Consider the following 24,153-nt stretch of genomic DNA (forward strand, 5'->3'; position numbering starts at 1 on the left):
TGAGTTGGGATAGTCGAAAGGACAATTCATGATGATTCTGACATTGCTTGTCCCTTCCAGCAACCTGTCCTTCGACACAATAAAGGAAGTCCTTGTCATAGAGTTGGAAGGTCAAACTGTAAATGAGCTTTGATATGCCGAAGGAAAATTTAAATCAGAGCCTTTGTAATAACGTTCATGGTGCTATTCCCCCCCCCCCCTTCTCTACATATAATTCCCCTGGTTTTGCGTCTATAAATATGGGAATGGGAGATGTATAATTTCTAATGAGAAAATATATCCCTTTGGATTGAGCAGCCCAGCTAGCCAGACATTACAGGGGTGTTTGTTAGGAGGGGAAACGCCACCCCAGGCTGTTTAGGGGATGATGAGACCGCTGCTAGGTCATTGGCACATTCACAAATTAGCATTTTGATCAACCAGGTATACGGCCAGAACATGTACAGGAGACATGTTTATAATATGTACATATGTAAAGAGTACAAAGATAAACAAACAAGTTACTGGAAGAATTACCATTTTAAATGTCTTTCAGTGTTTTTGAAAGATGCTCCTGTTGGATTAGTTTACATCTTGTTTATCATATTTGTATAATTTTTCCTGTGAGTATTCCACTTTCCACAGTGCATTTTGACTCATGGTGTATCTAGCTAGCTATTAGGAGATGGGGCTGGATGGATCTGTTTAGCCTGCTGACATGTGACATTTGAATAACTAACTGTATGTTACTTATGATAGGCATCCTAATAGGTCTCTGCAAACAGAACTTGCTCTCTCTCCCCCCATTAATATTAAAAAGGATTGAGCCATAGAAACACCGCTCTAGTTTTTGCACTCCTATCCAGCTCCTGCCTTACCTATGACTTATAGTGTAGTAATGTGCAAATTAGAATTTCAAAGCTGCCCTGTTTTGACCTCTTAGTTATATTTCCGGTACCTGAACTATTTTAGAATTCTTGTTTATGCAGCACATTTGAGTTGATGTTCATACATATTCCTCTGTCTTCCTGTTGGGTCCGTGTGATATACTCCTTGTGTCTTCTGGGTGCAATTTTGAATTCTTCCTATAGGACCTATTTTCTGCCACATAAAAAAAAAGTAGGTGTTTATACACAGTTTTACATACAGAGTGATCCCGCACACAGACCGTAGCGCTCTCTAGGCGCAATGGCGCTGCGGTCCCCATGGCGTCGCGTACTACTCACTGAAGACTTGGTGACAAATGGCAATTATATTTGTGTGTTCTTCATGAATCCATCAAACACTGGCCTTTTTAAAAATGCTCCCGAGATATTTGAGCCTGTCAGATACAAGGGACCAAATTGGGATGCTGCTTAGACAGTCAAGAACCACTCACCCCCCAGTTCCATCTGATATGTTTGACAGCCTGTGTAGAGGAATACTCCATGTATTATTCAACTACAGATGTACACTCTCAACAGTTGTTGATGTGTTAGAAATAGGGTGGTTAGAAGTCCAATTGGAAGTGTTTTTTTTTCTTCTCCTCTCCTAAACATGGTGTTTTAATGCGATCTGTCAGGTTGTGTACGTCCACCAGCTCCGAACAAGTTTTTGTGGTAAACCACACAACTGTTCAATTTTAATCGCTTATGATTATTTCAACTAGCAGGAGTTGTTCCTTTTTTTTATGGGGGATATGTTTCCTTGTCCGGATAGGAACACTGACTTTGCAGTGCATTTATATTACATAGGCATTTATATTGTATACCCGATCTATAGAGTATACAGTTGTTATCCAAGTTGATGTTTAACTGTTATTGTCTATTGCTGCTAGTTCTATTTCTCTATTATTACCAGAAGGAGTTCTACAGTATATTTTACATTCTACTAGCTGGCTTGGTTCAGTGTGGTTACATGGTTCATCATGCCATCATCTTTGGCAGGATCATCATTACCGTGATCAATGATTATGAATATTACCCTGTTCCTGTCCATTCATCTTCGTCTCCCATTGCTTTCACTGGATAAAAATAAAACTCGGTCTCCACGAGAGACTGGGAACCTGTCCCTGGAAATGTGTCTTCGTAGGCTCGCACTTGAACCGCTTTCTAGTGTCGGAAACTCGAACCGCTGCTTTTTTTATGCGGTGGTTTCCTAATAACTATTTATACTTTGTAAATTGAAAGCTTGACTTTCTTCAAAGGGGAAGGTAATTATGCTGGCTGAGGCAGAGAATAGACAGACTGTGGGTTGGTCGTTTGTGGATGCCTCCATGACCTCTGTATGAGAAAAGAGACTGCTTTATTACACAAGCTGCTATGGGTAATTTATTTCATAGGCAAGTGTCGTCTTTTAGGCCAGAGTGTAGCGTCACATAGTCCTGCCTACATACTGTGTTTGTACCTACACAGTAGGCTACGCCAGTAAAGGGTATTGAGCTTAAGAGAACTTATTATATATTTTTTAATGATAAAAAAAAAAAAACTTTTACCCTCCAGTTTTGTGGTATCCAATTGGTAGTTAGTCTTGTCTCTTTGCTGCAATTCCCCTACGGACTTGGGAGATGCGAAGGTCGAGAGCCACGAGTCCTCCGAAACACGACCCTGCCAAGCCGCACTGCTTCTTGACACACTGCTCGCTTAACTCGGAAGCCAGCTGCACCAATGTGTCGGCGGAAATACTGTCCAACTGACGACCGAGGTCAGCTTGCAGGCGCCCGGCCCGCCACAAGGAGTTGCTAGAGCACGATGAGACAAGGAAATCCCGGCCGGCCAAACCCTCCCCTAAACCGGACGAAGCTGGGCCAAATGTGCGCTGCCTCATGGGTCTCCCGGTCACGGCTGGCTGTGACACAGCCTGGGATCAAACCCGAGGCTGTCGTGACGCGGTGCAGTGCCTTAGACCGCTGCACCACTCGGGAGGCCAGCTTAAGATAACTTTTGTACTAGTTATAGTATGGTTTGTTCGTTGCTGATTCTGAATTCCACTGTTAAAATGTGTATTATTACAGAATAGATTGTTGATGTTCACTATATAAGAACAAAGTTGATATCTCACAAGTTACATGTGGATATTTGCGAAAGAAAACAAGCAATTGTTGAATCTTCTTGTTAGCCATCCATAGTTTACTAACAATGTCACGTAAAAAGCTGTCAAATCCATCAACCTGGGTTTAAATCGGAGCATAATGAATTCTCCTTTGTGCCAACCAGTTGTCTAATTCAAATTGCATAGAAATCTGATCCCAAAAGTCTATATTTGTTTATAGAGGCGGCGTGCGGACCACTGTACGAGGAGACAAAGCAGTGTCTGTTTTTAATTGCATTGTTTTACATCTACATTCTCGTCAGAGAGGTCTCCCTGGGTGCTGAGAGTGTGTTGTAAAAAAGAGGTGGGCTAGAACTCGATTTTCCTTTCTCTTGTTAACAATAATTGCACTAGTTGGTGAGCAGACAGGAAAGAAAGAACGAAAGAACAGGCGTATGCAGATCGCTGTTTGGCACATCCACTTTGACTTGGAGAAGTTCAGGTACAGTAGTAGCACTCTACAAATCAACATGACATCGTGTGGCTGTCACCAACAAAGTTCCCCTATGAGCGTCGTATTGCCGTACGGGCCGCCGCTTGTACAGCACTCGCACCCTAAAATGCAGAGTTAGTGAAAAAGAAAAAAAAGAGATGAATAATTCAACAGAGATCAATAAGTCACCGTGCTGCTACTTCTCTCTCCTTTCTGATGCAGATGGAAGGTAATGCAGGAGTTATCTCCCTGTAGCGCTGGATGTGCAGGAGTCTCTTCCCCTTCTTCCCCTGGAAATGTCACCGCTCCCTTTATTTTATCAGATGGCACGACATTCATTCGTTCGGTGGTTGACTCTTCATGGCTGGCTGCTGCCTGTCACACGTGGAGCGACTGTAAGAATGTAAAGAGCCAGAGCTTTGAGAATGGGGAAGGGAAATCACTACTCTACTGTAGCAGGGGCAGGAATGCAGCATCAGTCTTTCTCTTAACTCACCTGGGTGCTTCTCCAAGAAAATGCTTGTTCACTCATTGTTCACCTACAGGGATACCGTACTATGTGATCATTTGGCTGTGTGAGGGTTGTAATCCTCTTCTTCAGTTCTCCTTTATTTGTTAAGGTTCCATGATGGCAGTACAAAAAAAGGACAGTTATTGAAGGTTTAGCCTCGATTCCCGTATCTGTTCTGATGGCATCAAAGCAAGAAATCTTGAGGGTTACAAAAAAAGTGATCTTAAGTGACTTATTTGATACTTGTCATGAGCACCCAACATAACAAAGACAGTCAGTACCTTGAACGTTCTAAACATCCTTCTCATACCCAGAATCTAGCTGTAAAACCTTAGTAGAGAATAAATGGCATGTTCTCAGTCAAACATGCTGAAAGCACAATAAGTGCTCTCTAACTGAAAGAGAGGAGTGTGACATTTTAAAAATAACTTTTCCCATCCAGCTCAACCTCAGCCGCTGCCCCAGCCAACCGCCTCTGCGCAGGGAGAGCCCGACGAGGGAGAAGATGCTGCTTCTGACAGGAGTCAAAATGGCCACCAGTCCTCCACCAGCCTGAGTAACGGCAAGGGAATCCGCCGGCAATGTTCCTGTGGGGCGGAGCAGCACAGGAAGCAGCACCCATCGCCCGGCGTCTCCGAGAAGATGCAGAGCCAGCTTCGTTCCAGCCTGTCGGTCAACAGCGACAGCAGCAGACGGAGTAAGGGAAGCTCCACCGGATCTCACAAGCCTGGGACGTTACCAGAGGGTGAGTTATAAGTACTGGGCGCCGACTGTACACACACATACTCTGTCTTATATATAACACACTCTCTCACTAGGAGGTAAGTACTGTGCTCCAACTTAAGGTCATTAGAGTCACTCACAGACTAATAATCACACAATGAACACACATCCCTCATCTGCTTGGCTTGACTTTCCGCTAGCACTTCATCAACACCTTTAGTGCAGGTCTTCCACCATTAACGTTCCATTTGTCGAGAGGACAGAATAGACAGTCAAAAATGGACAGATTCTCTCGGTTCTCTTATTTTAATGATGAAAGCGTACTTTCATTTGGTCAAGACCTGCTTCCTATGGCTTTATTTTCCTCAACAACAACCGAAAGGATGTATTTTAGAATTCAGGGGGAGCCATCATTTTCTCAGGTGTTGTGCGGAGGTGAGTGCAGTAATGAAGGTGATTGGTGTTCTGAATGACTAATGGTCAGTAAGGTGTGACCTTCTAATGAGGCTGAGCCGCCCAGGGTGCCTGCCAAGTGTCATCCCTCCTTCCATACCTCCCTCCCTCCCCTCTGCATGGGTCTATGTCTGTCCTCCAGTCTCCAGCCTTACTGTGGCTCCTCATTAACATTGGCTCCATCTGTCTGGGATTCACACACGCGTCCTCTTTTTACCTTGTAACAGCTGTCTGCTATCTGTTATCTGCTATCCATTATCTGACCTGCCTGCTGCTCCCTGCTTATCATCGCCTCGTCTCTGACTCCGCTCGCTTTGTCTTTTACTTTGTCTTATAGAGGAAGAGGGAGAAAAAATAAGATATGATAAGTGTGAAATATGTAATACAGTGAGCTCTAAAAGTATTGGGACAGTGACACATTTTTTATTATGTTGGCTCTGTACTCCAGCACACTGGATTTCAAATGATATAATGGCTGGGGTTAAAGTGTAGACTGCCAGCTTTAATTTGAGGGTATTTTCGTCCATATTTGGTGAACCGTTTAGAAATTACATCACTTTTTGTGCAGGGGACCAAAAGTATTGGGACAAAATTCAGCTATGTGTATTAAAGTAGTCAAAAGTTTAGTATTTGGTCCCATATTCATAGCATGCAATGATTACATCAAGCTTGTAACTCCTACAGACTTGCTTGATGCATTTGCTGTTTGTTTTGGTTGTGTTTCAGATTGTTTTGTGCCCAATAGAAATTAATGGTAAATAATGTATTTTGTCATTTTGGAGTCACTTTTATTGTAAATAAGACCATGATGTTTCTAAACACGTCTTCATTAGTGTGGAGGTTACCATGATTATGGATAGTCCAGAATGATACCCTCAAATGAAAGTTGAGTCTGCACTTTAACCTCATAGTCATTGTATAGTTTCAAATCCAAAGTGCTGGAGTACAGAGCCAAAACAACAAAATACTTTTGGAGCTCACTGTAAAGTGTGTTTTTATATGAATTGGGGAATTTGAGATTGTTTGTCTTCACCAAGGTTAAGCTATTTGAAATATGCAGCAGATTGATGGTAGGGCTAAGGCTAACAAGTTATAGAGTTCCCTATAAATAAAAGGTATGATACAAGTTAAATATTCACCAATGATGTATTCCACAGGCGTCATGTTTTTCTTCCACGTCTTAATTGGCAAAGAAAAATAGCAGCAACAGTTCAATAAGTCTCATTACAGCTTTTGTGTTGGTTATTTTTCGACTTGTGTTTTCTAAATCAATATGTTCACACTCAAGTATTTATTTCCCGGCGGAAAACAGCAAGCTGTTGTGTTTTAATGTTTACATGGATTACCATAATCTGTTTGCCTGTGAAATTAGCTACTAAACAGCCCCTATGAACACTAGAAGAATAAAGCTCCACTGGAAGAGAACCTAGCTCAGGGGATTCTAGAGCAGAGCATTCTTGGCACATGTTCTCTGGCACTGAAATGAAGCTGTGATAACAGTTCTGTATACGCTACTGACTGGAGTCGTTTAACGCTCGTCTTTTAGTCAGGCTGGGGTTCGGTTGGGGCCTTTTGTTTTTTTTATTTGTTGTATAATCAATTATGATTTGAGCTCCTTTTTAAGGCACATTCAATACTTTTTAAGGCCTTTATGGTGACTAATTTGGAAAGCTTTCTTTGCGCCAACTTCACATCTTGGTTTGTCTGTATATTTCCCGTAGCCACAAGTTTGACCCTCCTTCATGCATAATGGACTTGCACTCTAAAGACTACTGCATGGCGTGGGCCTCTCCTCTCAATCGCTATCTCTCACCCTCCCTCTCACCCTCCCTGTGCCTGGCAGGCAGCTAGGCAGTATACTGGCCCTCCACCCAACAGTCTCTCTTCATTTTAATGTTTTCGCTTGGCTCGATGGTGTGCACCCATTCCAGCTTGTTTTATGTCATGCTGCTCCCTTTGGAGTTTTTCCCAGATGTCTCAAACTATTTCCTCTGAGGCACTCGCCGCTGTTTTTGGCCCTCCAAAATCTGGGCATCTTCGCCGCTGCCTGACATTAAACATGAACGCTCTCTCACTGAGGCGGTGTCAATTTGTGCCGTATTTTTCTTTGTGGTAGGAGAGATGTCTGGCGTTCTTGTGTACATGACCCAGCCCCCCTCGCCCCCTTCTGTAAGGTTTTCACTAATCGCTGCTGTTGAATTATACATCCAAGTGAATCGCTAACTAAGATGCCCCAACTGCTTGATGCTATGGACATTATTTAGATCATTTTGTATCAGAACATGATGTACTGTGCTGGTACTAGCTTAATTATCGTAAAGCGTCTTTCAAGGTTTTAGATGCTTTGAGATTTCATCATTTGACATTGGCAAAGTTCTGCTCTTCGCTTTCTCTAGTAGTACAGAGTTTTAAGTTCTAGAATACGGTGCACAATAATTATATGAATGTTTTTTTCAATAACAATCATCGTTTCAAATGCGGAAATATGATACATTTGTTCTAAAGTGTCTCCGTTGTTGTTTCCTATGATAATCAGCGTTCAAACATCTTGGGGAACCCGCTTGTATCGCTTCATGTTTGCATTCTCTGATTTGTGTCCGATACAGCGCTACTGGTCAAGCTTTATGGCCTGCCTGTGTGAGGGAACGGGAAGAAAACCGACTTTGATTAATCAAATGAGCATTCAGCGTTCCTCAGCCCGTCCCATCCTTTCCTCTTTTCCTTCTCCTTCCCTTCCTGCTCTCTTCCTCAAACCCAGTCAAAAAGGAACCCCGTCTTTCTGACAGGCTGAGAACGTCTGATGAAAGTAATGCAAAGACACTGTTTGTACTGGCATTTTTCTATCCATATCCATGTCTTGCATCTCCAAAGCTCTGCTGGGCCTTGACTACAGTGTGGGTAGAGGTGCATGCTCTGGCCGGAGGGTGTGGTGTAGAGGTCGACCGATTAATCGGAATGGCCAATTTAATTAGGGACGATTTTTCACATTTTCATAGCAATCGATAATCTGCATTTTTGGATACAGAGTATGGCCGATTGTATTGCAATCCACAAGGAGACTGCATGGTAGGCTGACCACCTGTTACGCGAGTGCAGGCAGCAAGGAGCCATGGTAAGTTGCTAGCTAGCGTTAAACTTATCTTATAAAAACACAATCAATCTTAATATAATCACTAGTTAACTACACACGGTTGATGATATTGCTAGTTTAACTCGCTTGTCCTGCGTTGCGTATAATCAATGCGGTGCCTGAAATTGTGTCACTTCCCTTGCGTTCAGTGTAAGCAGAGTCAGGGTATATGCAGCAGTTTGGGCCGCCTGGCTCGTTGCGCACTGTGTGAAGACCATTTCTTCCTAACAAAGACTCTAATTAATTTGCCAGAATTTTACATAATTATGACATAACATTGAAGGTTGTGCAATATAACAGCAATATTTAGACTTAGGGTTGCCACCCGTTCGATAAAATATGGAACGGTTCTGTATTTCACTGAAAGAATAAACGTTTGGTTTTCGAAATGATAATTTCCGGATTTGACCATATTAATGACCTAAGGCTCGTATTTCTGTGTGTTTATTATATTATAACTAAGTCTATGATTTTATATTTGATAGAGCAGTCTGACTGAGCGGTGGTAGGCAGCAGCAGGCTCAAGCATTCATTCAAACCGCACTGTCCTCCGTTTTCCAGCAGCTTTTCGCAATGCTTGAAGCACAGCTCTGTTTATGACTTCAAGCCTATCAACGCCCGAGATTAGGCTGGCAATACTATAGTGCCTATAAGAACATCCAATAGTCAAAGGTCTATGAAATACAAATGGTATAGAGAGAAGTAGTCCTATAATAACTACAACCTAAAACTTTTTAACTGGGAATATTGAAGACTCATGTTAAAAGGAACCACCAACTTTCATATGTTCTCATGTCCTGAGCAAGGAACTTAAACGTTTAGCTTTTTTACATGGCACATATTGCACTTTTGCTTTCTTCTCCAACACTTTGTTTTTGCATTATTTAAACCAAAATGAACGTGTTTCATTATTTGGGACTAAATTGATTTGATTTATGTATTATATTAAGTTAAAATAAGTGCTCATTGTTCATTCAGTATTGTTGTAATTGTCATTATTACAAATATATATGTAGAAATTGGCCGATTTTAATCGGTATCGGATTTTTTTGGTCCTCCAATAATCTGCGTTGAAAAGTCATAATCGGTCGACCTCTAGTGTGGTGGGGAGAACCTTCACGGCTCCTTGCATGGTACAGAAAACGGCATGGCAGAGGAGATCTGTGATTTAGTACCCATGACTTATTACAAAGATGTCTATCTATTCATTTCAACTAACATTGTTTAAAATGCTTGCATGTGCTTTTGATTATTTTAATTCTACCTGTTCTTTACTTATTTATTGTTTTGCCTAAATCTGTCCATCTGTCTTTAAAAAAAAAGTGTATATTTTATTTTTTTACTGTGTACCACCTGACTTTCATGTAACGGATGTTAGTGCATGACATCACTTACATTCCGTAAAATGTTTTAACACCACAGAACAAAAAAACGTAATAATAAATTCCATAAAATAAAACAGCTGTCTTATTGGTGAAATAGAGAAGAGGGTTCTCCATCCGTTCATTGGAAAACAACAGTGATTTGGCGTCATGCTCCCCAGACACGTTAAAAGGTCTACAGAGGTTAAATGTTAATCAGTGACGAGAGAAACGGCAGCATTAGCACAACAATTTGCCAGGGAGAAGAATTCGGACTTTGCTAATCAGCTTTACGTAATCAAGTCTGTGCATTTGCATGATAATGCCCCAATTATTTAGAAAGCTGCTAATCAAAACCCAAAAGTGGAATTCAGTCCCTTTGGAATTTTCCCTGATTCCATTTGGCTCTCCTTCCTCCTCCCTGCTTAGTCTGCAACTTCTACTCAGCTTACACTCACTCTTATGCACCTGAATACACACACACACACACACACACACACACACACACACACACACACACACACACACACACACACAGAGTTTTATCCATGGAGATACAATATTCTACTATTGAATATACTACTGTTCCAGTTCATTCTGTGGTTTCATCTGTTTTGTCAGTCAATAGTGATAGTCTTATCTTATTTACTGTAAGGACGTTATCATACTGTACGTGTCAAAGTAATTGGCCAGTCTGATTTGTGACTGTATAACTGCCTGAGCCCTGCTCAAGGCTTCTGATTACAAAAGACCAGGGATTAACTCGCTCTGTTCCAGGCAGGGGTTTTAATCAGATTTTTTTCCCCCCACTGGCTTTTAAGACTTTTGTTCTTGTTTTCGGTTTGTTTTCTTTGTATTTGATCATGCTTTGTGTGGTTTTCTGTGTTTTTCATCCATCCTTCATCCTTTTTCATCATCCTTCCTCCTCCACCCGTCTCTATGGACATGGTGTGTGTTGGACCCAGACTGCTGTGTCCACTGCATCCTGGCCTGTCTGTTCTGTGAGTTCCTGACCCTGTGCAACATGGTGGTGGCCCAGGCTAGCTGTGGCACCTGCACCTCGGAGACCTGCTGCTGCTGCTGCTGCGCTGAGGACATGGGAGACGACTGCAACTGCCCCTGCGACGACATGGACTGTGGCATCATGGACGCCTGCTGCGAGTCCTCTGACTGCCTGGAGATCTGCATGGAGTGCTGCGGCATCTGCTTCCCCACATAGGAAGGACCATGATGGGGATGGGATTGGGAATGTTGGCCGTAGTGCTACTGCTACCTGTACTTTACGCTCCAGCAGAGAGGGAAGGAGAGAGGAAAAGTGTGTGTGCTAATTATGTGTGTGTGTTAGCATAGGTGTGTACAAGTGCGTGCCTTCGATAAGCCCACACAGAGAGATCTATTAATCTACACTGGGCCTCTCTGCCAAAATGGCCAAGCAGGGGCCAAAAATAGTTTTATAAATGCTTTTGTCACATACCACAAGTATAAACATGCTATATGAACATTTTTTTATTTACCAAAGTGTGTGTTTAATGTTGACCAATATGTTAATCATCTCTTTAAAAAGTATTACCTTAGATGCCTTATTGGATAGGAAGATCATCTCTATCATTTCAGGAATATTGTCCGACTGACATCTTTGCCTTGAAAGTTTTCTTCTTTTTCACTACCAAAATGTCAATTCCTGACACTAAACCAAAGGAATACATGTTTTACCTTGATATTTAGCAGCCTTTTAGTGTGTTTAGTCAGTACTGTATGACACTGTAATAACTTTGATGTTTTTGGGATGTGTTTTTCCTACTCTTATTAATAACCCTTCAATTAGAGGTATAAGAACTACGAGACACACATTCGTGAACAATGTGTAACAACAGAACAGCCGTAGTTATAGTCCATATCTACTGTAGTTTGCAAAATGATATGTATTGAAACGCTTCATGTAAAGAAGTATTGGAAAGCTTCATGTAAAGAAAGTTTGAAGATCAGCACTAAATCGGGTAGATTAGTGTATACCTTTTCTGTTAACAATGTATTTAATCCAGATATCAGTTTTTGTTCTGTAACATTTATATTATGTAAATAATGTACGTGCTTTGTAGGGCACATTTTAGTTGTCTTTCGGATTCAAGTGTGCTTGAGTTACAAAACTGCACAAATGGAGCTCCATTATGTATAACCAATGCTAATCTCGGACACCCACAACTAAAATCTCTGTTGCTTGTCGTCGCATCCCAGTGTCTTTTGGCAGATGTTACGAAACCATTTCTGTTACGTAGTCTGTCCGCGAGAGACTTCTGCTAATACCAAAATATCTACCTGTATCAACAAATCTCTTTTTGAGAAAAATTGATGGATGACATGCAGGGTTAACTATAGGGTTAACATGGCGTTCAAGGACATCTGGGTTGTCAGGCTTTGGAGTATACTGCCATTGCTGTTATTAGATCAGAGGAGATTTTGATTTAGGCCTACCGTCAGCAGTTCACTCCAGATATGAGTAGTATTATTCTTGTCTGATTGTTGGCCTGATATAACTAATGATTAATGCACATTTGAGTTATACTGTAGCGTGTGCCCTCACGCAATGTTAAAGCCATATTGTTGGAAATAATGGTTTTAGTCTATCCTGAAGACTCTCACCATGGTTTTCACCTGCCAGTCTTTCAAGCCGTGAATTTACTGGATATACATTGGAATACTGGCTTCCTGGAATATACAAGGGATAAGAAATTTTTCCGACTGGTGAATTGCGCAACATTGTATCATTGTCATAACATTTTGTTCCCTACAATCATTGTTTTATATTGTTGTCAATCAATTATTTGCTCAGTCTTACACTCCACTTTGATTACATACTGTACGGTACGACTGTTAGTTGTGATGTTATTTAGCATGTATTTGGGATACTGCCTCAGTATTACTTGTTCAAATGCACTCTTTTTAGTAACAGAAAGTGATAAGGAATTAAAACATGGCTGGCCCTGTTTGCCATAAGCGGCTTTTGGATTACAAGTGAATGACTCGCAACACAATAAGGAAATATTCTGGACTGTCAGATTCAGAGGAGAAGGGAATCCTAAACTAATGCACAACATTTTTTTCCCCAGCAGATTTTTTCTCTTCTTAATTCTGTGTATCAAGTTGAGTTTGGTGAATCATTTTCTCAGTCTCAAAGATTTGCTTTGATGTTGTTTTAGTGATACTTAACACAGGGACTCATTAGTGTGTTGCTTTTCTAAATGCTAATGTTCCTTCACTTCACACCATCAAAGATAATGTGCTGTCAAATCTTAGGCCTGCTTCTCTAATGGTGGATTGTCATTATGTTTAAAGGAGTTGGAAGGACACCTCCGCAGCAGATAGTGTTCCGTCGCACTCTGTATGAAACTAAGCCGCAGACCTCTTAACATTCGTATGATTAACTAACACGGTCTTTCTCTGGATATTTTCTTCTGGATATACAGGCCTATGAACAGGAACAACACTATAGATAATGTGAAGACATAGTATTTCCATGTATTTCTTTTTCTCTCTAACTGTAGTATGTTTTTATATTCTGTCCACTAGTTGTGTATATGATATACTGTACCGTCTTCACCTTTTCCATCTTCTAGAATACCTCTTTTCACTGCATTTCGCATACAACACAGTTTGTAGGTTGTTGTACATTAATTCAGAATCATGTCTGAAATAATAAAAAATATAAAAATAAGTATGAACATTGTAAATTTACTTTTTATCGCTTGTCTTCAGATTTGCTATGAGTCATTTTGTAACAATTCCTGGCATGGAAGCAGATCCTTTTGGCGCTTTAGCCAACTGTATTGTCACTCTTTGTCATGCCATACATAGCATTGGCATGAGATTAACAGGATGAACACATGGCTAAAGCACAAAACGATCTGCTCGTAAGCTACCAGTATGTTATACATACAGTGCATTTAGACACCTTCACTTTTTAACATTTTGTTACTTTACAGCCTTATTCTAAAATGGATTAAATGTTTTTCCTCATCAATCTACACACACTACCCCATAATGACAAAGCGAAAACAGCTTTTTTGAATTTTTTGCAAATGTTTTCAAAATAAAAAACACCTTATTTACTTAAGTATTCAGACCCTTTGCTATGAGACTCTCAATTGAGCTCAGGTGCATCCTGTTTCCATTATCATCCTTAATGTTTCTACAACTTGATTAGAGTTCACCTATGGTCAATTCAATTGATTGGACATGATTTGGAAGGGCACACACCTGTCTCTATATAAGGTCCCACAGTTTACAGTGCATGTCAGAGCAAAAACCAAGCCATGAGGTCGAAGGCATTGTCCGTAAAGCTCCGAGACAGGATTGTGTTGTGTCACAGAAATGTATGCAGAATTGAAGGTCCCCAAGACTACATTGGCCTCCATTATTAAATGAAAGGACTTTGGAACCACCAAGACGACTCCTAGAGCTGACCGCCCGGCCAAACTGAGCAATTGGGGGAGAAGGCCCTTGGTCAGGGAGGTGACCAAGAACCCAATGGTCACTGACAGAGCTCCAGAGTTCCTGTCAGTGGGTGAACCTTCCAGAAGGACAACCATATCTGCAGCATTCCACCAAGTAGGCCTTTATGGTAGAGTGGCCAGAAGGAAGCCTCACTAAAAGGCACCCTCCTTAAGGTGAAGCATGGTAGTGGCAGCATCATGCTGTGGGGATGTTTTTCAGCAGCAGGGACTGGGAGACTAGTCAGGATAGAGGCAAAGATGAACAGAGCAAAGTACAGAGATCCTTGATGAAAACCTGCTTCAGAGCGCTCAGGACCTTAGATTGGGGCGAAGGTTCACCTTCCAACAGGACAATGATTCTAAGCAAACAGCCAAGACAACGCAGGAGTGACTTTGGGACAAGTCTCAATGTCCTTGAGTAGCCGAGCCAAAGCCCAGACTTGAACCCGATTGAACATCTCCGCAGAGACCTAAAAATAGCTGTGCAGCGACGCTCCCCGTCCAACCTGACAGAGCTTGAGAGGATCTACAGAGAAGAATGGGAAAATCCCCAAAATACAGGTGTACCAGCTTGTAGCGTCATACCCAAGAAGACTTAAGGCTGTAATCGCTGCCAAAGGTGCTTCAAGAAATTACAGAGTAAAGGGTCTGAATACTTATGTAAATGTGGTGTTTCATTTTTAAAATGCATTTGCATTAAAAAAATATATTTGTCATTTTGTGGTATTGTGTTTAGATTGAGGAAAAATACAATTTAATCCATTTTAGAATAAGGCTAACAAAATGTGGAAAAAGTCAGTGTCTGAATACTTTCCAAATGCACAATATGGCATATGTACATCCTTTTTTGGTGGGCAGCAGTCAATGTGTGGGGGTCTCTTTGTGTGTGCTCTCTTTGACCAACTCTATTAGCTAGTGTACTGAAATTGTACTGTCTGCTTTCCTAAATACTTATGAATTGGCAGGTACTATAATCCCTCAAATTGCATATTAGAATATTTGTTTAATCAATGTATAGTGTAACAAATGACACTGGTGTGTAATGTGGGGGGTCAGTAGTATGACTACAGCACTGACCAGAGAACCTATGATATACTGCCTGTTACGCTACCTTTCCTTTTTCATCTTCACCACAATTCATCACTCATAGACAATAGGTCGTCTATGTAGTACGGCTCAGTGTGGCTCCCCTCTGCTCTACTCTCTATTAGAGCCTCTCACGTCGACGCAGCGGAGGGTACACGAAAACACGGCCACCAACACTCGGCGAGGTCAGCAGGGACCATGGAGAGCAATGCCCTGACCTTTGACTGACAACCTCCTGTTAACCTCTCAATTAACCCCCGCGCCTAGCCCACCTGGCGATTGGGTGATGATGGCAGGCGAACCCGCTGCAAGCTAACAGAGATAGGGAGGATCCTTCCCTTTTGTCATTTTCTGCCTGGATACACTCTGCCCAGGAAATTACCATCTTATTTCACTAATGCATTGTAAAATATTGTCCCCGGCCCCCGAAACGCCTTTCCTTTCTCTATAATCACATAGGAGTTCTTTCTTTCACTCTTTTTTCCCTCTTTCTCTTTTTTGAGAGGAAAATATGTGAAAACCCCAGGTGTGTAAGTGTGCGATGACCTTTTCACAAAGTCACCCACCTTTCCCGTCCTTTTAATCAGTCCCCCTCTGTTCCTGGCTGTGTGAGTGCCTGTAATGTCACAATTAAGACACATCCATTGTTTCTGTTTTCGGTCTTGAAATTTGGTGCTTCTTGGACCTGGGGTCATCTCTCAATATTAAATAAGTCAAAGTGCCTCACCACCCCTCCTTTCTCTTCCTCTCTCTCTTGCGCTGTCTCCTTTCTCTCTTCTTTCTGGGTGGGATGGAATTGTCACTCAGAAAATGAATGTCTGCTGCCCTTAGCCATAAGAACAAATTTATACTGTCACTTTTTATTGCATAAAGGGATGGGGCTTTTAATGGTGTTTAGTTGCCTCATTTTCACATTAGAGGTAGGCTTCAGTCACATATTGATAAGATTAACCATACTGATAATTATAACTAATACAAGTAATTTGATAGGAACAAGAGGGTGGTTGCATTACATGGCAATTTGCCGCATAGGACCGTGTCTTCCAAATGGTCCAGCTATAGTACTCTTCATTATGTTTAGCGTTAGTGTGTTTGTGCTTTTGTACTGCTGTCCTTTCAGCCCGTGCGAATTAAACCTCGTTACCTGGTAATTAGAACAGAGACGCAGCATGTTTGGTAAAAAGACACATCTCATGTTCCATTTCACTTATGAAGCTTGGGTATTTTTTTATTCTCCGCCATGGCTAGGAACACCATGCAGCCCAGTGATGCACCTGCTCCGAACATCACATGTGATGATGCATAATGCAAGCAACGTCCTTTCTTCTCAGAGCCTGTGTCAAAGTTTGAAGGACTCCCGCTATTTGGGCTTGTAGCGCGGTATAAAAATAATATGAGGCAGATCTTTCGGAGGGGGTAAGCAAGATGGAGGGGGGGGGAAAGGAATGGAGTTCAAGTCATGTCACTCTAAATTAATCTCCTCAGGTAGTGGCCCCATTAGGGTTCACACACGGGCCCGGTTTACTATGCAAATGGGGTCATTACCTGGAGAAGTTAATTGACTCTGACACAGGGCCAGAACGGTGAAAACACGTGATGTTTATTTGCTTGTTATGAAAATGCTTGAGAATATGGCTTGAGTCTGCACACATGAAAATTATATTGATGAAAATATTGTGGAGAAGTCGCGTTAAAGGGATGTTTGAGATTAGAAAGTTTGCCGTTTTTTTATTATCATTTTGATGGATGATTATTTATAGAAATGGCTAGATATCTGAACCTTTTTAATTTTTTAATATAGTAGCGATTTGATGTATGTGCATTTAATGATGTAATTTATATTTAACATGAAATATTCCACCATCACCTCACACAGGATATCACTGTCATACTTTACAAACAAATGTATTATCTTTTACAAAAATGCTTTTTTTTAAAACCACAGTTAACTACAAAACAGACACCCAGGAATTAAATGTAAATGGTTAGATTTGTACTCTCTTTTTTTTCTTTTGCGCAGCAATGTGTCGTTCCACTCATACCCTAAATATTTCAAGACCCCCTTCACTAAAGCTTTGCTGCTGTACGAGGGCATCTCACTGTGCTTAATCTTTCTGTTACCTGGAGGCGCTGAAGACAACAAGCGCCATGCGCTTACAAAGATCACGAGCTGAGCCCAAAACGTGCCAGATGAATGGGGAGCAGAGGTTCAAAGTTTCTACCATTTGACTCTGTGAAGTGGGGACTGACAACACCTGCCTGAGAGATTGAAATGAAGGAAAGAAAGCAAGGAGGGATGGAAGGAAATAGGGTAGACACATTGAGATGTTTTCAAATAATTTCCGCTCGATTGCGCAAAGTGCCCCCCACCCGTTACAGCCTTCTAGCCCCCCACCCCACCCTCTGTGGGTTGTATCTGTAAGTAAGCATGCATGTAAATGGACCATTTGTGTCAAGACCTGTCAGCTTGTTTCCTTTGTTTGGGGGGTGTTTAAGACTGGTGGGCTGCAGGCTCAGGCCTCTGCACTGCAAGTGAGACATCATACTAAAGTTGTACACTTTCAACTTTTTTTCCTTTCCAAAGGTAATGGACCGTGGGAGAGGCAAATTGAGAAGGACGTGTGGAACAGAACTGCCTGTTTGTTTGCTTGTACGGGGTCCTTGAACTATAAATTAGATGTCACCATTGTTACCTGTCATTTACTGATGTGGATGTGTTGTATTTTCTCCCCGGGTCGCTGGTTTGATTTTTTTGCTCTTACATGACTTAAATGAACGGCTCCAACTGGCCTCCAGTCATCTCGTTGGGATTGACAGTTTGGAACGCTGAGTGCTTGCTTCATTATACTCAGGTTATTTACAACCAGGTAATGCTGCCATGCTTGTCAAAGGTACGTAACTAACTAATGCAGACACTAATATCAGATATGTACAGTGCGGTATCCCTCAGGGCAGTTGCCTTGGGCTGTCACTGTTCTCTCTTTTTACAAATGACACCTGTAAAACGTAAATTAAACGCAGTCTCAAATAGCTGCCAGTTACTTTCTAATAGCCCGGTATTGGCCCACGTTTGAGCTAATAAATGACTGTTTTAAATAAACACTGGGTTTAAATTAATTGTTTACGATGTTACCATGAAATGGTTACAAAGTTTGTTTGATTTGTTACATTAAATCATTCAGTAATGGCAGCAATAATCAGTTTTTCTTGCCAGTGAGAAACTGCTAGCCATTGGCTGCTAACAGCTGAGATGCTAGCCCACTGGCAAGCACAAAAACAGTCAACTGGGGAGTACAGACCCCTAGAAATCACCAGATCGCCCTCTAGTGGCGAAAGTAAGAACTTAAATGCACAGTCAAAGATGTCAGGTCAGCAGCATACCACCCTGCATCCCACTGCTGGCTTTCCTCTGAAGGTAAGCAAGGTAGGTCCTGGTCGGTACCTTGATGGGAGACCAGGAAGTGGTGTTGGACGGCCAGTAGGAGGCACCCTTTCCTCTGGTCAAAAATAATATCCCAATACCCCAGGGCAGTGTGATTAGGGACATTGTCCTTTGTAAGGTGCCATCTTTCGGATGGGACGTTAAACGGATGTCCTGACACTCTGTGGTCACTAACAATCCCATGGCACGTAACATAAGAGTAGGGATGTTAACCCCGGTGTCCTGGCTAAATTCCCAATCTAGCCCTCATACCATAATGGCCACCTAAGCTTCCAATTGGCTCATTAACCTCCCCCCCCCCCCCCCCCCCCCCCCCCCCCTCTGCTGTAACTATGCCCCAGGTTGTTGCTGTAAATTAATGTGTTTTCAGTCAATTTACCTGGTAAAATACAAATGCTGGAATTCAACAATGAACTATGCAAATAAGCAAAAGCTTTGTGCATTAAGGACATAGACGCCTGGCTTAAATAGAAGCCTGTCTCTAAGCACCTGTTGTGTTCAGTGATTTAAGCAAATCCATGTCTTGGCTATTAATGGAAGTTTTACAGTATGTATGCTACTGATTGCACACACTACACGTCAGCACCTACAGCCAGTGAATTCATTGAGACTCTTAGCAAGGAGGTACAGTCTGTGTCCAAATGGGTAATGAACAATAAACTGGTCTTAAATACATATAAAACCAAAAGCATTGTATTTGGTTCAATGCATTCTCTTAGACCTAAACCTCACCTGGAGTTGTGAGTGAAGGGTGTGACCATTGAACAAGTTGAAGAAGCTGAACTTTTTTTTATTTATTTTTTACAAATGTGTAAATAAATATAGACTTTGGCAAACTCCAAGCAGACTGTCATGTGCCTTTTACTGAGGAGTGGCTTCCATCTGGCCACTCAACCATAAATGCCTGATTGGTAGAGTGCTACAGAGATGGTTGGCCTTCTGGAAGGTTCTCCCATCTCCACAGAGGACCTCTAGAGCTCTGTCAGAGCCATTGGGTTCTTGGTCACCTCCCTGACCAAGGCTCTTCTCCCCCGATTGCTCAGTTTGGCTCTAGGAAGAGTCTTGGTGGTTCCAAATTTCTTCCATTTAAGAATGATGGAGGCCACTGTGTTCTTGGGGACCTTCAATGCAGCAGACATTTTTGCTACCTTCCACAGATCTGTGCCTCAAAACAATCCTGTCTCTGAGATCTACAGACAATTTCTTATACCTCATGGCTTGGTTTTTTGTTCTGACATGCACTGTCAACTGTGGGCACCTTAATATAGACAGGTGTGTGCCTTTCCAAATCATGTCCAAACAATAGAATTTACCACAGGTGAACTCCAATCAAGTTGTAGAAATATCTCATGGATGATCAATGGAAACAGGATGCACTTGAGTTCAATTTCGAGTCTCATAGCATGACTAAGGTATTTCTGGTTTTGCTTTGTCATTATGCGGTATTGTGTGTAGATTGCTGAGGATTTTAAAAAAGTAATCCGGCGAATTTCAGGAGAACGCTACCTGCTCCAATGCATAGTGCCAACTGTAAAGTTTGGTGGAGGAGGAATAATGGTCTTGGGGTGTTTTTCATGGTTCGGGCTAGGCCCCTTAGTTCCAGTGAAGAGAAATTTTAACGCTACAGCATACAGTGACATTCTATACGATTCTTTGCTTTCAACTTTGTGGCAACAGGGGAAGGCACTTTCCTGTTTCATGACAATGCCCTCGTGTACAAAGCGAGGTCCATACAAAAATGGTTTGTCGAAAGGTGTGGAAGAAGTTGACTGGCCTGCACAGAGCCCTGACTTCAGCCCCATCGAACACCTTTGGGATGAATTGGAACGCCGACTGCGAGCAAGGCCTAATCACCCAACATCAGTGCCCGACCTCACTAATGCTCTTGTGGCTGAATGGAAGCAAGTCCCGACAGCAATGTTCCAACATCTAGTGGAAAGCCTTCCCGGAAGAGTGGAGGAATGTTATAGCAGCAAAGGAGGGACAAACTCCATATCAATGCCCATGATTTTGGAATGCGATGTCCACATACTTTTGGTCATGTAGTGTATGCATATTGTGTAAAAAAATAAATAAAAATAGTTTCTCTTGGTGTCCTTCCAATATAGAACTCGTATTTGATTTTTTATTTAGAATTTAATATCTTACGATGCTCTTGTCTATAACTCTTCTGTACTTTGTCATGTATGTTTTATGTGGACCCGAGGAAAAGTAGCTGCTCCGTGCGCAGTAGCTAATGGGGAGCCTAATATACTAAACTAAACACAGACAATGGCTTCTTTTTAAGATTGTTCTTAAAAATACAATCTTCACTTTATTACGTAGCCTATTCAGATCACGCATTACTTTGCACACGTTTTTAAACAGGCAGAATGTAGAAATAATTAACGTTCATGTTACTATGTAGGTTCTACAAAGAATCTACATAGTAACATGAATGTTAGTTTTATATGGGAGAAGACATAATTGCAACAATGCTATCAGGCTTTTAGAATCCTGACAGGAGGTGGAACATCATATCTAATGGTGTGTAATAACAAAAACTTTTGTGTGTGCTTGCGTAGATACACACCAGGCTGGCGTTAACCCCCCCGAATAAGCCCAGCGGAGCGACTATACACAGGCTGGTAGTTAAGAGAGCGTAGTTTACCTCCTTCCATGCAGAAAAAAACATGGGCGGATGGATAGAAGGTCTTAATACTACCAGCTCTGTGCTGCTATAGGACTCAAATTTCCGCTTGGAGCAGCCCTCTTCGCATTGAGTTAACATGACTGACAAGTGAAGTCTCATATACACAGAGGAAAGCACACACACACACACACACACACACACAGCAATGTGGCTGCACATTCAGAAAGGCAGTACAGAGATGAATAAATGCCTATTATGGTTTTAGTTGAGATTCATTGTGATAATTGATCAATCGGCGTATACCTATTGAGTCGTTTCATATAGCACTTTTAACAATGCGTTTCTAGTCTTTCAGTCTCGCTGTAACAGAGATACCACCTACTGTAGGCACACAGGTAGTACTCTACACCTGAGACTCTTTCTCAACTCAGATGCATCGCCTTGATGTGTTTGTTTCCTTGTCAACCTCTTAATTGTCTCATCCGAAGTCAACCAGTACATCTCTGTTTACATCCTTGTTTACCAACCATTCAGTAACAACCTGTCACTGTTACACACAATGGCTTTGTTTGTGATGGTGAAGTCAGCCCCATAATCTGAAGAAGGAATCTGCAGGTTTCATGCATGTGTAACCTAGGGGAATAATAATATGTGAGAAACTTTGCAGGTGTATGTGTATCGAAACACCTGCTGCCGTCACACTTGGGACAGACCTTTTTGTCACAACATACTTGATGAATATATACAGTGTTCTATGGCCCCCATTAGTAGTACTGTGTCATAATTATGTTAATGTGAACTCTGTGACCTAGCCTCTTGCTTGATTGTTTGTCAGTGCTCTGCAAGCGTTAAAACTAGTTTCTACGTTAAGATACTTCAAATATTGGTCTTTCATGCCGTCATCTCTTTTTCAATTGTGTATTTTATCATCTGTTAATCAGTACCTCATCTTAAAGTATTCTATATGTTTGCTGTAAAGTCCTGACCCTTCAAAACAAACCAGTTAGTTTAAAACCTGGTGCATGCTTCTTTTAGACAAAAAGCTGCAGCTGCGGAGACCGTATTGTGGGGCGGAGAAGGTTTCAGATATGTTCCAGGTGATTAAGTGTTGATATCTGCCCTTAAATAAGTTGTGCCCTTAAAGAAGATATGCCCTGTGGACTTTCACACAAATGTGTGTCTTTCTCCCCTTTTTTCCCTCAACCCATCCTTCAAAATTCAAACGCACATAACAAAGAGAAATTTTCCTCATGTCTGCCTGGCAAGAATATTCATGATTCGACTTCCAGGTTAAAAATGTATATTCAAATTTGCCTACATTAGAGCATGTGTGGTTGTTAATAAATTAACACGTGGCAGAAATAATTCAGTTTTAGCGTGATGCTCCCCGACGCAAGCTGTCAGCTGTCGCATTGTTCCGGATTGAACGTGATGCTGAGGCGGCAACACAGTGCAGTGAACTGTGATGTTTTAGTGTACCTAACTCTTAACTCTCAGGGCTCAGTCTTTCTGACAGACATACACCCACTGAACTGTGATGTTTTAGTGTACCTTACGGTTAACTCTCGGGGCACTCTGCCTCAACTCCTGCCTTTTTGCATTAAGAATTGCTTAAGAAGGTATGAGCGTGTAATATTCCCTTTTCTCTGAATGTTCTTATGAATGCTTCTGTCTGGTTACAAACATAGCATCCCACAGCCTTGTTTATGCACAAGCTATGCCTTTAGGCAAAGCAAAATACTTTTGTGGATAAACATCTGCAGCTGAGATTTGTCGCCAGTCCAGAGATATGTTTGTGTGTTCCTTGACGTTACAAGTGTTAATTTCAGCAATTAGAAGAGTCAACGCATAGTGAACAGTAAGTGCTGGGTGTTTTTTCTCATCGGTTGCTGTGGCAGCCACACTAAGCCCCTGATTGTAGGAGGCTTTAACATCTTGACGTGCCAGCATGGTGTGACGCATGGCACTTCTCTTCTACATCTCCTCGCTTTCTCCCGTCCCAAAGATTTACATAGTGGAATCCAGGGACTGGCACCGTGTGACAATCTGTTTGTGTAGCTCTAGGTGCAAGATGTGTTAGATGTCAAGTGATTCACTGTAAGTTTTTAATAAGCAGCATTTGTTCAATCTCCTGTTTAAACACTCCTCTTGCCTTAGCGACGTATCCTTAAAGACTATGGCCCTATCTTTTAATTAACTCTCTGGCTAATGTGCCACTTAATTGACTAATCAGGAGATTTTGTTTTCTCTAATTTACTTGAAAACTATCTCTGGTTAAGCTTTTTAATATCTGCATGGCGGGAACGGATACTTACCGGTGCCTCTCCAAAGGGGAAGCCCTACTGTAGCAGGGGGAAAACAAAGTACAGTTAATTCCTTATCAAACTCTCTTGGTTCTGACACAAACCGCTAACAAGGCCTAGGTGTGATTCTTGGGCATCTTTTCTTAAATGCCTGTGCAGTTTTTAATAACGAAAGCTTCATGTTCTATGCAGTGCTTGAGATTCTTGATATTGCACTGTTGTGGTTTTGTCAAAATCTGATATACAGTAGTAAGCCATACAGTTCCTTGTTTGATTGCATTTAAATGTTTTTATTATAGTTTTTGTTGTTTCCTTTTACGATATAACATCAATGCAATTGAATTACATTTGGCATTAAACAATAACTTGACAGACATGAATATACAGAGCACCTGGAAAGCACCCAGACTCCCCGCCCGCCTGCACCCCGCCACGCCACAGCCCCACTCCAAGACGGATCAAATTAAAAACAACCTAATCCATTCAAGAACAAGGCTGCAACGCAACAAAATGCGGAAAAAGTCAGGGGACGTGAACACCC

General features: G+C 41.7%; 1 protein-coding gene across 1 annotated transcript in view; it reads left to right on the forward strand.

The window, feature by feature from the left end:
- The window catches only part of LOC129865339 (myoD family inhibitor domain-containing protein-like), a 28,853-nt gene extending 15,482 nt beyond the window's left edge, over window positions 1-13,371 (forward strand). Inside the window, exons 4-5 of the mRNA XM_055938042.1 lie at window positions 4,435-4,737; window positions 10,625-13,371. Coding sequence (XP_055794017.1) covers window positions 4,435-4,737; window positions 10,625-10,878 — 557 coding nt within the window. The 3' untranslated portion in view covers window positions 10,879-13,371. The remainder of the gene's footprint in view (window positions 1-4,434; window positions 4,738-10,624) is intronic.
- The last annotated feature ends 10,782 nt before the right edge of the window (window positions 13,372-24,153 follow it).

Source organism: Salvelinus fontinalis, chromosome 11 (assembly GCF_029448725.1).
Source record: "Salvelinus fontinalis isolate EN_2023a chromosome 11, ASM2944872v1, whole genome shotgun sequence".
NCBI lineage: Eukaryota > Metazoa > Chordata > Actinopteri > Salmoniformes > Salmonidae > Salvelinus > Salvelinus fontinalis.